Raw genomic sequence first — 19,257 nt, 5'->3', positions numbered from 1 at the left:
TACAGTAGCAGTTGCAACACTCAGGTTACATGTCTCCAAGTCCAACTCTGCAAGCCTAAAGTACCTTAAATTCCAATCCATTTTCTGTCGGCCACATGCAGTTTAGCCGCGCCCTCCTGCACAGCCGAGACAACTCCTGATACAGCAAATAATACTTTTCTCCACTTTATGCACGCTCCGCACCTCGCTGTCTCCAGTCTATCTGACAGCAGTTCACAAAGTGCAATGCTGTCGTCCCCCCAGCATTTCAAATGAATCATGTCAACACAGTGATCTGGAGCTCTCTCCACCATCGTACATCGCGTTCCGTTCTCTCAAAAGAAAAAAGGACCTTGTCACGTGACAACAACGTGGTCTCATTATATCCATTGCTGTGAAACACGGAGCCGTTGAGGGCCGCCGACCCTCAACATGGCACCCATTTTGCTCCCCTGGCCCAGTCACCATTGTGCTTCCACATCTCCACCACAATGGCACCTCCTGAGCTCGCTACAGCCGCCACTCAGCTCCCATGCGTCTAGAACCCTCTTTACACTCCTACTGAGGCACTGCCACCTCTCTGCTCCTCAGCTCCATGTCGGAAGAGCACACCAGTGCCCCAGTTCGCTCCAGCCTCTCCACCGGCCTGTTCCTCCTCCAGACCTGCAGCTGCACCCCTCACCCGGCAGACAGCTCACGAACCACTGTAAAAATGACAGGCACATCACTCTACTCCTTAAGTACGGCTTTCAGAATACTCAGCAACACGGGAGTCTGGCCACTGCAACATATATTAGAGAGAGGGTTCTTTTTTTTCTACGGTTTGAGGGGCAGCGCATGTGATTGTCCTTTCCTTCCGGCTTTGCCCCAGCACATCTCATGTCCCCAGCACAGCGTAGGTCCTTTTAACTCGTCACCATTGTGGTAAATTGTGTTTATCCATAGATACATCAGGAGCTTTCTGATATAAAAGGAGTCTTCTTTATTAGTTACAGGTTAGTAGGTTCAAGCAGTAGGAACTGGACACAGGTACATAAATGACACATCCACCGGCCACCCTCTCTCTAGACAGCCTCTCTCCAACTGTCACTGCAGGAACACACTGCGGAGAACTCTCCCACAACATTGTACCCTAGGAACACTCATACCATCACAGCCATACATAGCAGAACAAATAGTTAAAGGCACAATACCACAGTCAGCGTGGGACATCGTGGATTTGTATTTTCCACCAACCCGTCAGTATTGTTACAACTCTTTCCCAGTCTGTTCAGATCATCGCACAGCCCCATAGTAAGTGGAAGAAAGTTCCCTCCCACCATGCATTTCAGACAGATATCATCAGCAGTCCTACCCATCTCTACAGCGCTCCGCTGCTCTTGAGCTAGGTTTGTGCTTTAAATAATAAAATAAAATACATTTTAAAAGAATCAAATGAGTAGCCCTACCCTGGAGTAATCCACTGTGTATAGGATTTTAAGTTGCACCAGCCTTAATCTTGTGGACGTGTTAGCCTCTCTCAGCGCTATTTGCACTTCCACCCATTCTTCCTTTTCTAGCAATCCTAGATCCTGTTCCCATTTTGATTTCAGTTTAGGCAGTGCTGGGGAAGTAAAGTTATTTATCACCTGATACAGTGTCGTTATCCCTTTCCTTTGCAATTTTTCAGTGAGCAGGTTGACTTCCGGGGGTGGTGTGCTCTGGGCTATCAACCTCCCTACCGATAAATCCTGAATGGCATGCTTTAGGCTTGTGTGTGTATAGAGATGCCTCTGCGTCAGCCTGTATTGCTTACGCAGTACAGGAAACAATGGCAGTTCTTCCCCTTGTACGATGTCCCTAACTTTGAGGATCTCTTTCCTTGCTCATCTCAGCTGTTTCCCTAATTTATTCACTTCCAGGATGCTCGGGTACTCCCACAACTGTGATCATTTAGTGATTTTCCCCTTCCACCCCTTGGCATTCCTGACCTCTCTCCTCCTCTCCCTTTCTCCCTTTTCCTATCTCCTCCCCTCCTCCCCTCCTTCCCTTACTTTCTTCTACACACTTACTCTATCAGAATTGTCCCTGGGCCTAGTATGATGGCGACCTCATCTGTCGCCTCCCCCTTCCCTTACTTGTTTTTTTTCCTCTCCCACCCCTCCAGCCCTATCTGGAATGTCATCAGGCCTAGTATGATAGTCGCTTGTTTTGTTCCTCCCCTCCCTTTCTGCACCCCTCTCCCTCCCCTTTTGTATTTCTCGGGCTCTACCATAAATGTCGTCAGGCCTAGCACGGTAGTCGCCTGTCTGTATCCATTTCCTTCCGACTCTCCCCCTCCTTTCCTTATCTATGTCTTAGCTCTTGCACTATCTGAAATGTCGTCAGGCCAAGTACGATAGTTAATTTCACGTCCTTACTGTTCATGGCCTGTAAGAGTGTCATTGTATTTTTCCTTGTTCCCTGCCTTGCCTTGAAGCGCTTTGAAACACATTGTGTATAGGCGCTATATAAATAAACTATCATATCATATCATAACCCTCTGCCCTGCTAATGGTACTTCTTCTCAGCGTATGCGGCCGTACAATATTTGCAGGGGGGGATCTATCTCCCATCAGGTTTATCTCTAATTTAATGGGTTATGTTCGCCCCGCGAAACTCCCATCCATTTGCCACTACCAAATGTGATGCCCAGTAGTATTTCTGGGCATCTGGCACCTGCAAACCCACTTATCAAACTGACTTCATCAAGGTCTTTAGTGCAATCCATGTACTGCTGTGCCCCCAAATAATCCCTATTGATTTGGGAACCTCTGTTGGGGTATTTTGTGGTGTATACAATAGCCGTGGGGGTGTAACCATTTTAAATAAATTGGCTCTGCCTACCAGTGCCAGTGGCAAGCCCTCCCAGTGTTTTGCACATTCCCGAAGTCTCTTAAGTTCTGGTTCCTGGTGATTCTGTAGGAACCCATTTTCCCAGGAATGTGAATGGGTCTGTGGTGATCTGTAAAGGGCAGCTTTCTGAGATTGCTTCGGTCTCTCCTTTCACCGGGACGAATACGGACGTGTCCCATTTTAATTTAAGACCACCATATTTGCCATATGTCTGTATTATTTGGATAACTCGGGGTCTGTCCACTGCGGATCCCCCAGATATATTAATAAGTCATCTGCATATAAGGATATACACGATTCTCCCACCACTCCAGGCTACCAATCGCTTCTTTAAACTCAGTGTCCAAGTTTATTTTCTGCCATATCTCTAACTGAACAAAAAAACGAAATACTAATTCGGTTGCAGTTTATTCAGTAGAAACCTCCAGAATATCGCTCTACACAGTGTACAACCAGTGCGAGACAACCGGGTGGGCCTGCCAGGAATACCCGAGTGATGAAGATAGTGAAACCTGGCCCAGAAAGTGCTTTTTAAGTGTATTTTACTATATCATCAGGGCACTTCGTCCCCTCACTCTATTGCTCACAGCCTGTACAGTACATTTTAATTCGTGGGAGCTATTTGCAATGCAGTCGCTGGAGTATTTATGTACTCTATGTTTGCATGTTCTTGTTAACTTGTTGCTTATTTCATTTAGGTTGGAAAAGCAAAGACAGTGTGCCAAAACTGGTTTCTGATTATTTGGCAAAGAAGTTTAATCTGGATGGGCTAGTGAGCCACGAACTGCCATTTGAGAAAATCAATGAGGGGTTTGACCTGCTGCGTAGAGGAGAGAGGTGAGCCTGCTGCTATTTTTGTTACAATGAACCATCATGGAGATGTCGTTTGCTGCACAAAATGTTGTTTTCATCCTTATTGTTTTTAGGATCACATGTCCTGCATTTCATATGGCTAGGTTTTCTCAGTAAAGAGGCTTAGCTGTTTTTTTGGGTGTACCATGGTTTTTGGAGCTTGAATCTAAAGTAGAATCGCATGCTATGCTTGGTATTAGGTCAAGAAAACTTTTTTTAAAGCAAAAAAATAAATTGATTTAGGAAGACCGCTCTGTGACCGCACAGAACGGTCTTTCTAAATCAAACTGTCAGCCTGTGCGCGCAATGGCTGGCAGGCAAGCCAGGATCCGGAAGCGGCCATGAGGGAGAACGGGTAAGTGGATATGTGCGTGTGTGTGTTGGCTGTTCGTGTGTATGTGTTTGTGTGTGTTTTGGTGGGGGGAAGGTATGGGAGGGGAGGGAGGCTGTGGGGGCCGAGGGAGAAACGCTTGGGGGGTGACACGCCCCTATTTGGAGTAAATCTGGGAAGAGGGGGTGGGGCAAAAGAATTTCATTATTTAAATTTTTGTGGGCCGCCTAAAACCGGGCAAACAAAATCGGTCTTTTGGTTAGGCAACCTACATCTATTGGCTTGCCCATAGGATTTCAATTTGTTCACTAGAACTGAAAGTCAGGCATTGACCGGGGGAGGATTTATGTAACACAACCCCTGGACTATGTTTTCAGGCTAATTCTCATGGTCGAGGGATCCAGTGATGACTTGAGACCAATACACAGTTCACTACTTATTTTATATCCAAATAGGGAATTAGGTTTGACTGAATCAACAGTGGTGGGGTTGGAAATTGTAAAATAAACAGTCATCAGCCAACCAGGTTATCAAAATAAAATGTCTTTAGGGCCATGGATCTCAATTTTCATAGTCTCTGGATTTGTTTGTTGTGTCCCTGACATTGCTTTTTTGACTTAGTATTTCTTGGCTGGTGCATGGTCATCTGGCTTTAGCACTGATCCTCATGGACTGAGCTACCAGGAACCACCACCCTGCCCCCTTAGACTGTGGGTCAGACATCAGGCACATAATATACAGTTGGACACCAGGGTACTTCGGAGTTTGACCCTCCTGTGATGTCTCAGAACATGGGCCTCATTACAACTTTGCGGGTATCCTGGCGGTAGAGCCGCCAGGATACTGGCAAAGGGTGTTACCATTTCCGGCACTTGGTCTGGTGGCATTGCCGCCAGATTATGAGTGCCGGTGGTGCAATGTAAATCCCCATTCATGGAGTTCCATTGGACTCCATGAGGGGATTTGCCGTCATTACCGCCACTGGCATTACCGGTGCCAGTAATGAGGGATTTTATTGCTGGTAGTGCACCTGGGTTACCTCCAGCTGTTAGCTGGAGGTAAGCCAAGGTGCACCACCGGTAAACCCGTAGTCAGGCAGTCCGATAAAGTGCCAGTATCTGCAGATACCTGCTCTTTTTTACCATACCGCCTGACTCGGAATGAGCTCCATAGTCTTTGCAACTTAGGCTGCCTTAGGTCTCCGCCTCTATACTAACCATTCTGGCTTAGTTTTGGCACCTGCTGCCACTCCTGACTACCAATTTAGCAATACCCTTCTATCCATGGTCTTGAAAGGCTCCCATATTTTTTCATTCCACCTCGATCCTACTCCCCTTCACTTTCCCTATGAATCATCTTTTCCCCTCTACAAAAAGTGTCTGCTTCCTCTCTGTCGTTTATTAGCCCCACCCATTCCTGTCCCTCTACCTCTCCTTTGAGGTGGTTCTTCTCCTCCTCCTTCCCTTCTTCTCTCTTTTTATATATCCCTACTCCATCTTCCCACTCGCTCCCTCTGTTCTTCACCTGCACCCGCTCCTCTCCTTCCTCTTTCAACTAATTTCTCCTTCTCCTCCACTACGGTCTCTCTTCTCATTCCTCCTCCCTTGCTCATTTCTCTCTCTGCTTGCTCCTCCTACTCTACTCCTTTCCTCTCAACCTGCTTTCTCTCCAACCATCTCTAAACTCTCATGCTTCCCCTTTGATACACCAATCTTTATACTCTAGTAGAGTTTCGGATTCCACGAGTGTCGTCCACAAACCTACTTCTTTCTATCAGCTCATACTTGCGTAAGCTTTTTCACACATAGTCTCAATAGCACACAAGCTCCAAGATAGTTCCAGGGTTTGTATTAAAGGTCTTGAATGGGAGGTCGTGAGAGTCACAGGGAGAGGAATATCAGGGCATGAAAGTAAGATGATAGATTGGGGTTCCAGTGTTTTGATTGGGGTTTTGATTGGGGTTCAAGTGTTTGGAAGGTACAACCCAGCACCTGATCCCCAATCTGTCGCCTTCCTTTCATGCCCTGATATTCCTCTCCCTGCGTCTTTCACTACCTCTCCTCTCCATTTGCTACTCTCTTCCCTCCATTGCCACCCAGCTTTTCTCTTCTCCCATGTCTACCAACTCTGTGCCTCTCTCTCACTCTCTCTCCATCTCCCTCCACCCTCAGATGTTATTCCTTCCTACCCTCTCTCCAATTACAATACCGCTACTACTCTTCCCTCTCCACTGCACTACTACTCTCCCCTCTCAAATCTACTACTACTCCAACCCACCTTCTACTCAGTCCCCCACTTTTCACTCTGTCACCTGTGATGAATCCAATGGAGTCATCATGTATTCCCTGATGATGAACTCCTCTCATGTGGCCACGGGATAGCAGTTGCTACCTGATCCTGACCCTGGGGGCAGTTATATGAAGGAGGATCACATGGGAGGAGTCAACTACCGGGGAGATGTTTTGACTTCATTGGACAAGACACAGTATTCCCCCCTTCCCCATCAGGAAGACCCTAGAATACCCACATTGTTAATGGCATATTGTCATTCTGGTCAGACCCAAACACCCACAACTCACACACAACACCTTCTGTTTCTAATGCAGATTTATCTGAAACCTCTGAGAAAGACCATCTGAGAGTTAAAAGTCCAATGACATCCATGGACTCCAACTCCCATAACCACTCAGGTACTGAGATAAGTAGGAGGATGAGGGAGTTTGTGCAAAGTGACAGGAACTCGAAGTACAACATGCAGGCTAGTTGTTTTTCCAAGTCTTCAGTGTGTGGGACATTTAAAGACGGCAACCGCACTATTGAATTGAGCCGTGCAGGAGAGGACGTTGAATCCCATGCTGAGGCACCCGAACGCAAGGCCCATGGACAGGTGTGGTGGAACGGAGAAGGTCGCCGGGACAGGTGGAGAAATGCCGTGAGCGAGCAAGAAGGGCCGTGGAGATGCCAGGAGCCGTGCTGTGGTGGAGAATGGGTGAAGGAACCACGCTGCAAAGGCGCTAGCAGAGTTGGAGGCGCTGGAAGGAACGAGTCAGTCGAAATTGCTGATGCAGAAAATATCAGAAGAACGTTTAAATGCAGTCAAGGCAAAGTACAAAATCAACACCCAATGAAAAGAATGTTTGAATTCAGACAAGGCAAAGTACAAAGGCAAACTCCAACCCCAATCAAGTACAGATGCATGATAGAAATCCTGCGAGTGAGCCGGGTATTGCACTCATGTGGGCTCAGAGGGTTGGCAAAGCATTACACTTAAATGCACTTTAGGAAAATCAAATGGATCAACCTGAGGAGGATAATCAGGCACATCTGATCCCTCCTTCGTAGTCAGCACTGTATGTATCTCTAAAGCACATGAGGATGGGCCTTACCACCATATGTAGACATGAAAGGACCTTTTTGAACTTGAAGGAACTAGGGATGGCAATGTATTGCTCTAAGATGCTCTCCGAGGTAGAGTATTTATTAATTCATTTTTTGCACATAGATCGTATATGCCACTTAGCACTGTTCTTTGTACATAGATGGAACCCAGGGTGTAGGCATTGTTTTTTGTACAGCTAACCCATTTCCTTTCCTCTCACACACCTTCCGAACTTAGCGGAAGGCATGGGCACATTCCCACACACCCTGCACTCACATATAACACAAACACTATTGCACAACACCTCTGCCATAATAATTAAGCCACCTCTCATGACACAAATTCGAACTGTAGCTACTCACATCATTTTCTATCCACTTAAACACAATCCACCCCTGTTGTGTTGTGCCCATCCACATGCCATTCAGATGTGGTGACTAGCAGGCTCTTGGCCAATCTTTCACAATTTTAATGGCCGAAATGCATATACGTATATTAGCACCTCCCAATTCTCCCATATTCTGGACCCCGGCCTCTCCAAGGTCGTTCAACCAACAGCGCGTTGGGACCATAATTAAGGTGAAAGGTGCTATGCAAATGACAAAATGAATGAAGTTGACAACATCAACCAGGATTTGCTGTGGACTACACTTGTCCACTTTGACAAAAGCTGTGGCACCCTGAACAAATTCTTTTTTAGGCATGAGGTGGTGCGGTACACCCTATAATCGATATTTACAAATCCCAAGCCAAGGCGGTTGCTTTCTATGGTGTAGAAATGTGGGGATTCCCCAAAAGTGAAGTATTGATAACATGCAAAAACACATTCTTAAAAGGTATTCTGTTACTCCCGCAAAGCGCACCAACAGCAGCTGTGCACATGAAATGTAACATATGCACAATTGGTGAAGAAGCTGCGTTAAGACCTGTTCTTCACTGGATTAGGTTATGGGGAAATCCTGCACTTGGCAAATACTGCAAAGCACTGACCTATCTATTGCACATGGAAGGTGGGTTGTCACATATACACAATGTCTTAATAGCATTGGACCTTCCATGTTATTGCACTATCCCCAATCTTATTACAAAAGACATCCTTCACAGGGTGAAAAAAGCATGGGCTGATTTCAGGTCAAGGACAATGGTAAATGCATGTTTCCCTTTATCACATGGCACAGACTTTTTGTCTGCTAAAGATTTATTTGGCTGTGAACCATATTTGGACATAATAACGCCACATTACTAAAGTGCAGTCTCTTATTGAATATAGAATTGGCAGCTTAAAGGTCTGTGATTACACTAACCATTGGAATAACTGTGCAAAATGTCGATTATGCGGTATGAGCAAAGAAGATACTACCCACTTCATGCACATATGTGATGCGTTGAAGTCTCTCAGAGTTATGTATCTTAAACCATTATTATATAAGATCTGCTCTCTATCGGAAACAATTGCATTTTGTAAAAGTACCTGTAGATGGATGTTGTGTTTTTCATAGCTAAATACACTCAACGGGCCTAGTTCAAAAGACACCCAATGGATGTAATATAGGCCTAAATCTTTTTCAAATGGACCTTGGCTATGAGGTTGGAAGGACTCGGTTAGCACATGATTTACATACAGTGAATACATGTATTACAAAAAACAAATATACACGACTGTTTGCTTATATAAAAGTCAATAAAGGTTCATACCTATGACATCATCAAAAACATTCCACCATCCATACACTTACTCACTCACACTTTCACATATGCCAATGTGCACTTACAATAATATGGGTTGTTAAATTATAAACCCTTTCCGAAAAACATAGAGAACTTCATTTTTTTACACCCACTTCTATTACAAGTGTATATAATAGTCAAATAGCAAAGACTTATTAGACATCATTGTCTACACGTGTTTCGGTCGGCTCTTCTGGCTCATGTTGTAGCCTTGCGGGACTCCGACCTTCTTCAGGACAGGGGCATGGCGTAAGTGTCGTTCCACCCTAACACAATCATCCAGTGGAAGATGTCTTCAGATAAAGTCTCTACAGTGTATACTTGTAGGGGTAGTGTGAACTTGGGAATGAATCCTGGAAACTCCAATGAGTTAACCCAATTTTCAAAGGAGCTTATCAAACAGCTGCAACCGGCACCAGCTTGTTTCAATCTCTGCCACGCATATGCGCCTCCTATTAATTTCTCGAACGTGCATGCGCGGAATATGTTATATAATCAAACACCTGTGTTCCGTTGCCTTGCAGTGTAGCAGTGTCTCATCATCCCTGTAAGTGTTGGGATTTCAATGTTGATAAATCATTCCTGCGGGGTCCACTGGAAAACATCAGCATGTATTAATCATGTGCTGTGTATTTGTCATGATCTCTGCTTCCAAAAGGTCAGGGTTTTCCCAACTGCCTTGGAAGCAGATCCATAACCCAGGTTCCGAGTGCCAACCAGTCCCAATTGGGACCTTTTGGACCCAGTCCTGGTGCCAGTGGCACCAGGCTCATAAATATGCCCAGTCCCAGCGCTGGAAGCGCCGGGCTCATAATGCTTGGGTGGACTTACCTGCAGCAGACCATGCTGCTTACTTGCCTGCCAGTTGAGCCTCTGATCCTCTTCTGTTTGGAACTACTTTTCCTGTTGGGTGGGGCAGGAGCCACTCCCTAGATTCAGAACACTGGAACTCTTCTGGAAAGCAGGAACTCTTTTCTTACCTAGGCGTGGCTGTGGAAGGAGACACCTAAGCACTACAGGAGGCTATTTAAACCACACCCGATGGATGAATCTTGCTTTGCGTTATTCTGCATCCTCTGCAGCAGAACGCTCATCGTGTCTTCTGCATCTGATCCTGGGCCTAAGGAAAAAGGCTTACCATCCTGAATGCAGTCTTCAGCAACACCTATAAAGACAAGAAAGAACAGGTTAGCATTACGGTCTTCAGTGACAGCTCTTCACTTACCTGGTCCATCGGCTGTCACCAACGCCTCGCGCTGCATTCCGGCATCTGAAAGACAAAGGCTTACCTACTCTTCGTGCGCTCCGGAGGTCTTCACACTGCATTCCGGCATCTGAAAGACAAAAGCTTGCCAACTCTTTGCACGCTCCGGAGGCCTTCGGCGCTGCATCCCGCATCTGAAAGACAAAACAAGGTGCGTTTAAAGACATTGGGGAACTTTAATACTCACGTGCCATTACTCCTTTCCACATCCAACCCAGTGGGTATTCCGGCACCCTGCAGCCGCTCCGAACTTGTACCTGCAAAATAAAAGACAGTTAGAGCGCATCGTGAAGCAGGCAACAAGCGCTTACTTACGTGCTTCCAGGCGCTTCTATTCATCACACAGGCTCCATCTTCAACTCACTTCAGCCAGTCATCCGCCATCGCTGGAACCCTGCAAAACAAGAGACATCATTCCTAAAGACTTTTAAAGACATTAGAATTACTCGAAACTTACCGTTCGTGCAGTAAACGACGGACAGCAGTCCTCTGAAGTCAAGAGGCCTGCTCCCCTTATCCAGTGAAGAAACTGGTTACAGCACCCTGCCCCGAGGCAGATGGAGAGCACGGCGTTCACTTACCTAAGGTGAGAGCGTTAACCTTTGGGTTCTACAGGAGAAGAGAAAGGGAAGAAGAGAGAGACATTCAATAACCCAGTTCATTAATCCCATATTTTCTATCTGCAGACATCTTACCCTTCGAGTCAGACATACAGTGCACAGAGGTCCAGCCCAAAGAGCCAGCCGTGTGTTACACATCACCTTTGAAGATACGGTATACGCCCAGTCAAGACCGGCGCCTCTACGGGAATCAGGTGAGCGTTACAGAACGCAAAGCCTACCGCAAAACTCCCGTCCAGGCGCTATGGAAACCTCGGATACCGACCAGCTAGCCCAGTTACTTGGGGAACTAAGGGCAGAAGTGCATGCAGCCCGTCAGGAAACGAACGCTCTAAGAAGGGAACTGATTATTTCCAAGGAGCGAACAGATGATCTCGCTAGACAATTGCTACAGTCACAAGCCGGACAGACCCCGTTACCCGCATCTGGGGGAAATCTTCCTTCTACATCCTCTATGAATCCAGTGCAGATCAACCTACCTGGGAATGTACCTCTGGCTCCGCCCGAACGATTTTCTGGTGACCCAAAGAGGTTTGCAGTATTTATCAATCAGTGCCGGTTGCATTTCTTATGCCGGCCAGCAGCCTTTCCAACTGATCAAGCTAAAGTAGCTTTCGTGCTTTCGTACCTTAGTGGCAATGCGGCAGACTGGTTGATCCCTCTAGTAATTCAAGATGATCCGGTCCTCCATGATTTTCAAGCTTTTCAGCTCAGTATGGAAAAACTGTTCGCAAGACATTCACAGGGGCAGGCCTTGGACAATGAGCTTCTTTCGTTGCGACAAGGTAATCAAGACCTTTTGGCTTATATTGCGTCAGACTGATAGTGGAAACTCAATGGCCTGAGGACAAAAGGATTACGCTGTTTTATAGAGGTCTACGTGGAGAGCTCAAAGATGTGTTAGCCCAAGTAGTGAATCCCCCACAAGATTGTTCGGACTATATAGACTTAGTCGTTCAAATAGATCACAGACTGCAGAACAGGAAGGCCGATCGTTCCAAGTTTGATGCTCGAGTATTTTCCAAACCGCCAACTCCTTCCAAAGGAGCAGACTCCGGGGAACCCATGCAAATAGGGGGCCTGAAAGGTCCTCTAACACAAAAGGAGCGGGAAAGGAGAAAACAGTTGCAATTATGCCTCTATTGCGGAAACTCAGGGCACTTTCTTCGAGACTGTCCGGTGAAACCTGCCAAGAAGGCAGTAGGAGCTGCAGTTACCAAAGTTACAAACTCTGAGCAGGGAAACGACCTCGCCCGACAAGAATAGCCCAGTTCCGTGACCTCGCATTTCGTGATACCTATGGTCCTCATTAGCCCTGATAATCCGGATCGATTACATGCAATTGAAGCTTACGTCGACAGCGGTGCCATCGGCAATTATGTGGATCATGAAATGGTTTTGAGGATGAATCTAACTCTTTGTCCCAAGGCTGTAAAGGACGTCATTACTACGGTGGATGGTACGGAGATAGCCTCCGGGCCAGTAACGCATACCACTCAAGAGGTGACGCTAGTAAGTCAAGATGGACACCATGGGAAGATCGTGTTCGATGTGATCAAGGCCCCTCAGTTTCAGATTATTCTAGGAATACCTTGGTTAGAGAAACACAATCCTCTGATCGATTGGCGAGCAAGAACGGTCCAGTTTCCAGAATGTGTCTCTACTTGTCACCCTCCACCTGGTGTTGCACTGGCAGCAATTTCTTCAGAGACTCCCCAGTTACCTCCCGAATACCTAGAATACCAAGATGTTTTCCGGAAGGATCAGGCTAACTCTCTACCTCCTCATAGGTCTTATGACTGCCAGATAGACCTGATACCTGGATCTACTCCTCCTTGTAGTAGAATTTATGCCCTCACCGAGCCTGAGAACCTTCACCTTCGACAATACCTGGATCACTACCTGGCAAATGGGTTTATTCGTCCTTCCAAGTCCCCTGCTTCTTCAGCTTTGTTCTTCGTTCCAAAAAAGGAAGGAGACCTTAGAACTTGTATAGATTATCGCTCCCTGAACCAGATCACCGTTAAGAATAGATATCCGTTACCTTTGATCCCTGAACTCCTGGACCAAGTCAGAAAAGCATGCATATATACAAAGCTGGATCTTAGAGGAGCTTACCACTTGGTGCGAGTAAAAGAGGGCGATGAATGGAAGACGGCCTTCCGCACCAAGTATGGGCTATTTGAATATCAGGTCATGCCCTTCGGACTTTGCAATGCCCCGGCCGCCTTTCAATATTTTATGAACGATGTCCTCAGAGAGCTCATAGATGTGTGTGTTGTTGTTTACATTGACGACATCCTCGTTTATTCTTCATCGGAATCTGAACATCGGAAACACGTGAAAATGGTCCTCGAAAGATTGCGTCAACACAAACTTTTCGCTAAGTTGGAAAAATGTGTTTTCAACGTGACTGAAGTTGAATTCTTGGGATTCATATTATCACCTAGCGGAGTGCGTATGGATTCAAAGAAGGTCGATGCAGTTCTCAAATGGCCATCACCATCCTCCGTAAAAGGTGTGCAAAGCATGTTAGGCTTCGCTAACTTTTACCGCAGGTTTATCCCCGAATTCTCTCGAATAGTCCAGCCCATCACTGCCTTGTTAAAGAAAAACAAACGTTTTGAATGGTCTACCGAGGCGGAACAAGCTTTCCAGGATTTGAAGACTAAATTTATCTCTGCACCAATCTTGAAACACCCTCGCCCCGAACTCCCCTACATCGTGGAAACTGATGCTTCAAGCCTTGCCATGGGGGCAGTTCTATCACAAAAGGACCCGGTAACCAATCAGTTGCATCCCGTGGCATTTTGGTCCTGCAAATTCTCGCCTCCTGAAATCAATTACACGATTACTGACAAGGAACTTCTGGCTATCAAGTCTGCCTTTAAGGCTTGGCGGCATTATCTGCTGGGGGCCCGACACACCGTTACTGTGATTACGGATCACCGAAACCTGCAATATTTGAAAACCGCAAAAGCCCAATCCTCTAGACAACTCCGTTGGGCATTATTCTTTGCCGAGTTTGACTTCATAATTACCTATCGACCTGGTACAAAGAACGGTAAAGCTGATGCCCTTTCTCGGATGGGAGTGGAAGAACACTTGATCAACCCTAAACCTGTACCAATCATTCCCGAACAAAGAATTCTGGGTGTAATCGCCACAGAATTTATAGAGGAAGTTAAGGATAAAGCCAGGCAACTTGTAACTCCAGTAGACATACAGAATTGGCATCTGCAGGGAAAGGACTTTGCAGTAAAGGACAACTTATTGTATTTCCAAGAACGATTATACCTACCCAGCACAGATTTACAGAAAAAAGTAATCTCTTGTTATCACGATTCTTTAATGGAAGGACATCCCGGTATGGCCAAGACCTCAGAAAAGATCAAGCGCTACTTCTGGTGGCCGTCTTGGAAAAAAGATATCAGAGACTTTATAATGTCCTGTGGAGTATGCGCCCAAAACAAGAGTCAAAAGGAAAGACCAGCAGGCCTCTTACGCCCTATTGACATCCCACCTCGCCCTTGGCATACGCTTTCTATGGACTTCATCCCCGATCTACCTCCATGCTCCGGATACAATACGATTCTAGTAATCGTGGACTTATTCTCCAAGATGGCGCATTTCATTCCGCTCAAAGGCTTGCCAACAGCAGCAACTCTGGCCCGAGAATTTCTCGAAAACATCATCCGACTGCACGGTTTTCCTTCGGTTCTAATTTCGGATCGAGGTAGTCAATTTATTTCTCATTTTTGGCGAAGTTGCTGTCGGTCGGTTCAAATTGATGTGAGACTATCGACCAGTCACCACCCTCAGACCGACGGACAAACCGAGAGGACCAATCAAACTCTGGAACAGTATTTACGCTGCATGCTGCAACAAACTGAAAAAACTTGGAAAGACATCCTTTGGATAGCCGAATATGCCTACAATAACTCTGTCCATTCGGGAACTGGGAAAACCCCGTTTTTTCTTTTGTACGGCAGTCACCCTCGAACCTCGGAGTTGGATCCCCTCCAAGATCTTGAAACACCAGCAGTAGACTACCTGCATTCTACAATCACCCAAGCCTTTAAGGAAGCTGTTTCTCACCTTCAAAGGGCTAAAGAACAATACAAGAAAGGAGCAGATCAACATCGGAAGGAAGCCCCTCAATATCAAGTAGGGGATCAAGTCTGGTTATCCACCAAATTTCTACCTCTAAAAGGGCCACGCACATTCAACCCAAGATACCTTGTTCCCTATTCCATCACTACCATAGTAAACCCAGTAGCGGTCAAGTTGGACTTGCCCCCGCACATGAAGATACATCCGGTCTTCCACGTCTCTCTATTAAAACCCGTGCAACCTCAAACCCGACTAACGAAATCTCCAAAACCTATCCTAGTTGATGGAGAACTCGAGTTTGAAGTCAAAAGCATTCTGGACTCCAAGATCTCCAAATCTAAACTATTTTACCTAATTGACTGGAAAGGCTACGGCCCCCAAGAGAGATCCTGGGAACCTGCTGAATATGTCCACGCTCCTCGCCTAATCAAAAGATTTCACCGAACATTTCCTGACAAGCCAAAACCCCCGGAGAAGCCCGGTTTGGGAGGGGCCTTGAGGGGGGGTACTGTCATGATCTCTGCTTCCAAAAGGTCAGGGTTTTCCCAACTCCCTTGGAAGCAGATCCATAACCCAGGTTCCGAGTGCCAACCAGTCCCAATTGGGACCTTTTGGACCCAGTCCTGGCGCCAGTGGCACCAGGCTCATAAATATGCCCAGTCCCAGCGCTGGAAGCGCCGGGCTCATAATGCTTGGGTGGACTTACCTGCAGCAGACCATGCTGCTTACTTGCCTGCCAGTTGAGCCTCTGATCCTCTTCTGTTTGGAACTACTTTTCCTGTTGGGTGGGGCAGGAGCCACTCCCTAGATTCAGAACACTGGAACTCTTCTGGAAAGCAGGAACTCTTTTCTTACCTAGGCGTGGCTGTGGAAGGAGACACCTAAGCACTACAGGAGGCTATTTAAACCACACCCGATGGATAAATCTTGCTTTGCGTTATTCTGCATCCTCTGCAGCAGAACGCTCATTGTGTCTTCTGCATCTGATCCTGGGCCTAAGGAAAAAGGCTTACCATCCTGAATCCAGTCTTCAGCAACACCTATAAAGACAAGAAAGAACAGGTTAGCATTACGGTCTTCAGTGACAGCTCTTCACTTACCTGGTCCATCGGCTGTCACCAACGCCTCGCGCTGCATTCCGGCATCTGAAAGACAAAGGCTTACCTACTCTTCGTGCGCTCCGGAGGTCTTCACACTGCATTCCGGCATCTGAAAGACAAAAGCTTACCAACTCTTCGCACGCTCCGGAGGCCTTCGGCGCTGCATCCCGCATCTGAAAGACAAAACAAGGTGCGTTTAAAGACATTGGGGAACTTTAATACTCACGTGCCATTACTCCTTTCCACATCCAACCCAGTGGGTATTCCGGCACCCTGCAGCCGCTCCGAACTTGTACCTGCAAAATAAAAGACAGTTAGAGCGCATCGTGAAGCAGGCAACAAGCGCTTACTTACGTGCTTCCAGGCGCTTCTATTCATCACACAGGCTCCATCTTCAACTCACTTCAGCCAGTCATCCGCCATCGCCGGAACCCTGCAAAACAAGAGACATCATTCCTAAAGACTTTTAAAGACATTAGAATTACTCGAAACTTACCGTTCGTGCAGTAAACGACGGACAGCAGTCCTCTGAAGTCAAGAGGCCTGCTCCCCTTATCCAGTGAAGAAACTGGTTACAGCACCCTGCCCCGAGGCAGATGGAGAGCACGGCGTTCACTTACCTAAGGTGAGAGCGTTAACCTTTGGGTTCTACAGGAGAAGAGAAAGGGAAGAAGAGAGAGACATTCAATAACCCAGGTCATTAATCCCATATTTTCTATCTGCAGACATCTTACCCTTCGAGTCAGACATACAGTGCACAGAGGTCCAGCCCAAAGAGCCAGCCGTGTGTTACACATCACCTTTGAAGATACGGTATACGCCCAGTCAAGACCGGCGCCTCTACGGGAATCAGGTGAGCGTTACAGAATTCAAAGGATTTCTTCCTATACGTCTGTGGTATACTGACTGTTCGGGCCGAACACTTGCCGCCCAAGCAGTCAGCATACCATGGTGGGTCTGCAAAGGAAGGTGGATTGCAGGGGTAGTTAGTGGGATTGAGAGGGAGAACAGCAAGAGAGCTTTGATGTGCTGTTGGCAGCTTCATTTCGGAGAAACCAGTCACTGAACGTTGACGCGTTCTTTGGTTGGTAGCCTTCATGTGGTCTTGAGGTGTGATTGTGAGTGTTTTGTTTTATATCAGGGGTTGTAAAATGTGTGCAGTATGTGGTGCAGTAAAGAAGTGGTTGTGTTTAGTTCAGAGTTTGAGGGTGCGTAAGCAGAAGGATTCGTTTTTATTATGGTTGGTAAGTGGCAATACATTTCCTACACCCAGCAATCCCTCTAAATGTGATACATTTCCCACCACCAACAGTTCATACAAGTGCAATGCATTTCCCACACCCCACAATCCATCCAAGTGAGACACATTCCCTGTCCCCAACATTCCATCCATGCGTGGCACAGTTTCTGCCTCCAAGCAATCCGGCTAAGTGTGATGCATTCCTCATCCCAGGCAGTCCATCCAGGTGTGATACATCTCCCGCTCATAACTGTCCATCCAAGTTTGACACAATCTTTTCCCCTAACACTCCATCCAGGTTTGGTGCACCTCATGTTCCCAACTGCCCGTCTAAGTGCAATGCAACCCACCCCCCTGCAATCTATCCCAGTGCGACACACTTCTCATCTCTAAACAATCCACCTAGGTGTGATACATTCCCTGCCCCCAACAGTGTATCTAAGTGCAATGCATTTCCCACCCCAACAATCAGTCTAGTGGAGCCAAATGCTGCATTCTACAGATGTTGAATAGTGCCTATCTCAAGGTGCTGCACGGAATATAAGGCTTAGCTATATTACAATACCAGATGCAGAATGTGGCTTGTTTACACAGTTAGGCTACATGACGGATAGGGTTAACCTATGCTAGTAGGCTAAATGCTAGTAGATGTATGATATCAGGTAATTAGAGGGGTGGTTTTTTTCTGAACTCCAGAAATAACGTTCCCTTGTAGGGGTTTATCTGAAAATGTCAGAAAATGTCCACTAAATGGCAGCGCTGACTTTGCTATAAATAGTATCCTGTATTAAATTGAACATTAAAAGCAAGGCTAGTGCTGCCATCTACTGGAGATTTGTAGGCATTTTCCTACCTCAATATGAAAAAAACTGAAATAGACCACATGATGTGTTCCCATTAATAATTATTTATTGTATGGACCATCTATTTTAAAAAATACTAATTTGCAGTTAAGTATTGGATTCTCAAAGGTACGTGCCAGAAAAACCTTTGCTAGCCACTTGTCAGAGAAGATCCTTTGTCTTGCATTCCAATGATTCTCTATCAAATACAAGTCCATCGAAGTTCTATCTGGGAAACGAACCAAAGAAAGAAATGTTTTCAGCAAAATGTGATTGTACAGTTCGGTCAATAAACAGCAGAGTTACATCTGTGATTTTGAATTCTAATTCCCATCAAAAACATATCCAGATCGTTTTATGGTTCCAGACCCTTTTCAAAGGTTCAATTAGTAAATATGCAAACTTTATATTTTACCAAGGGTTTCATTGTAATCTGTGTGTTGATGAGAATCTTAATTCTTCACAAGTGGGTTTTAAAAAAGGTTTCTCAGTTCTTTGTACTGCATGGAAATTTAAAAATGAAAATACACATACACCTGCCTCTCTTCCCCTTCATCTCCTGTTCACCATGAACTATTTTAACTTTGGCTAGGGCATGTCTTAGGGTTCACTGCACAATTAATTTGAGCTCTTAGTTCACCCCCTTTCAGGAACCTGGAGTCCATCAAGATCCTATTTGAATCTTAGCATTTTTATATTTACAGATGTTTGTCTTGATTATAAATGTGCGACTGCAAGGAGGTAACAAGGGCTGCATCAGCATAATCTGTGATTTCTTTTGGTTTCAAAAGAATTATGCATAATAAACATGCAGCATTGAAAGATATATTTTGTTTGCCCTGGAAAAACACAGTTGGCAGTGATAGTTTTTTTAGGGAAACAATGGGTAAGCAATGATGAACACAGATTTTGAAAACAAAATGGAAACCGTGTAG

At 46.0% G+C, this 19,257-nt stretch overlaps 1 protein-coding gene across 1 annotated transcript in view; it reads left to right on the top strand.

Moving 5' to 3' along the window:
* LOC138515797 (alcohol dehydrogenase 1-like) overlaps positions 1-19,257 on the top strand; it is a 197,117-nt gene that overhangs the window by 162,862 nt on the left and 14,998 nt on the right. The window contains exon 8 of the mRNA XM_069630523.1: positions 3,552-3,690. Coding sequence (XP_069486624.1) covers positions 3,552-3,690 — 139 coding nt within the window. The remainder of the gene's footprint in view (positions 1-3,551; positions 3,691-19,257) is intronic.

This window comes from Ambystoma mexicanum, chromosome 6q (assembly GCF_040938575.1).
Source record: "Ambystoma mexicanum isolate Mex_15411 chromosome 6q, UKY_AmexF1_1, whole genome shotgun sequence".
NCBI classification, from domain to species: domain Eukaryota; kingdom Metazoa; phylum Chordata; class Amphibia; order Caudata; family Ambystomatidae; genus Ambystoma; species Ambystoma mexicanum.
This window is presented reverse-complemented; position numbering and strand designations above follow the sequence as displayed.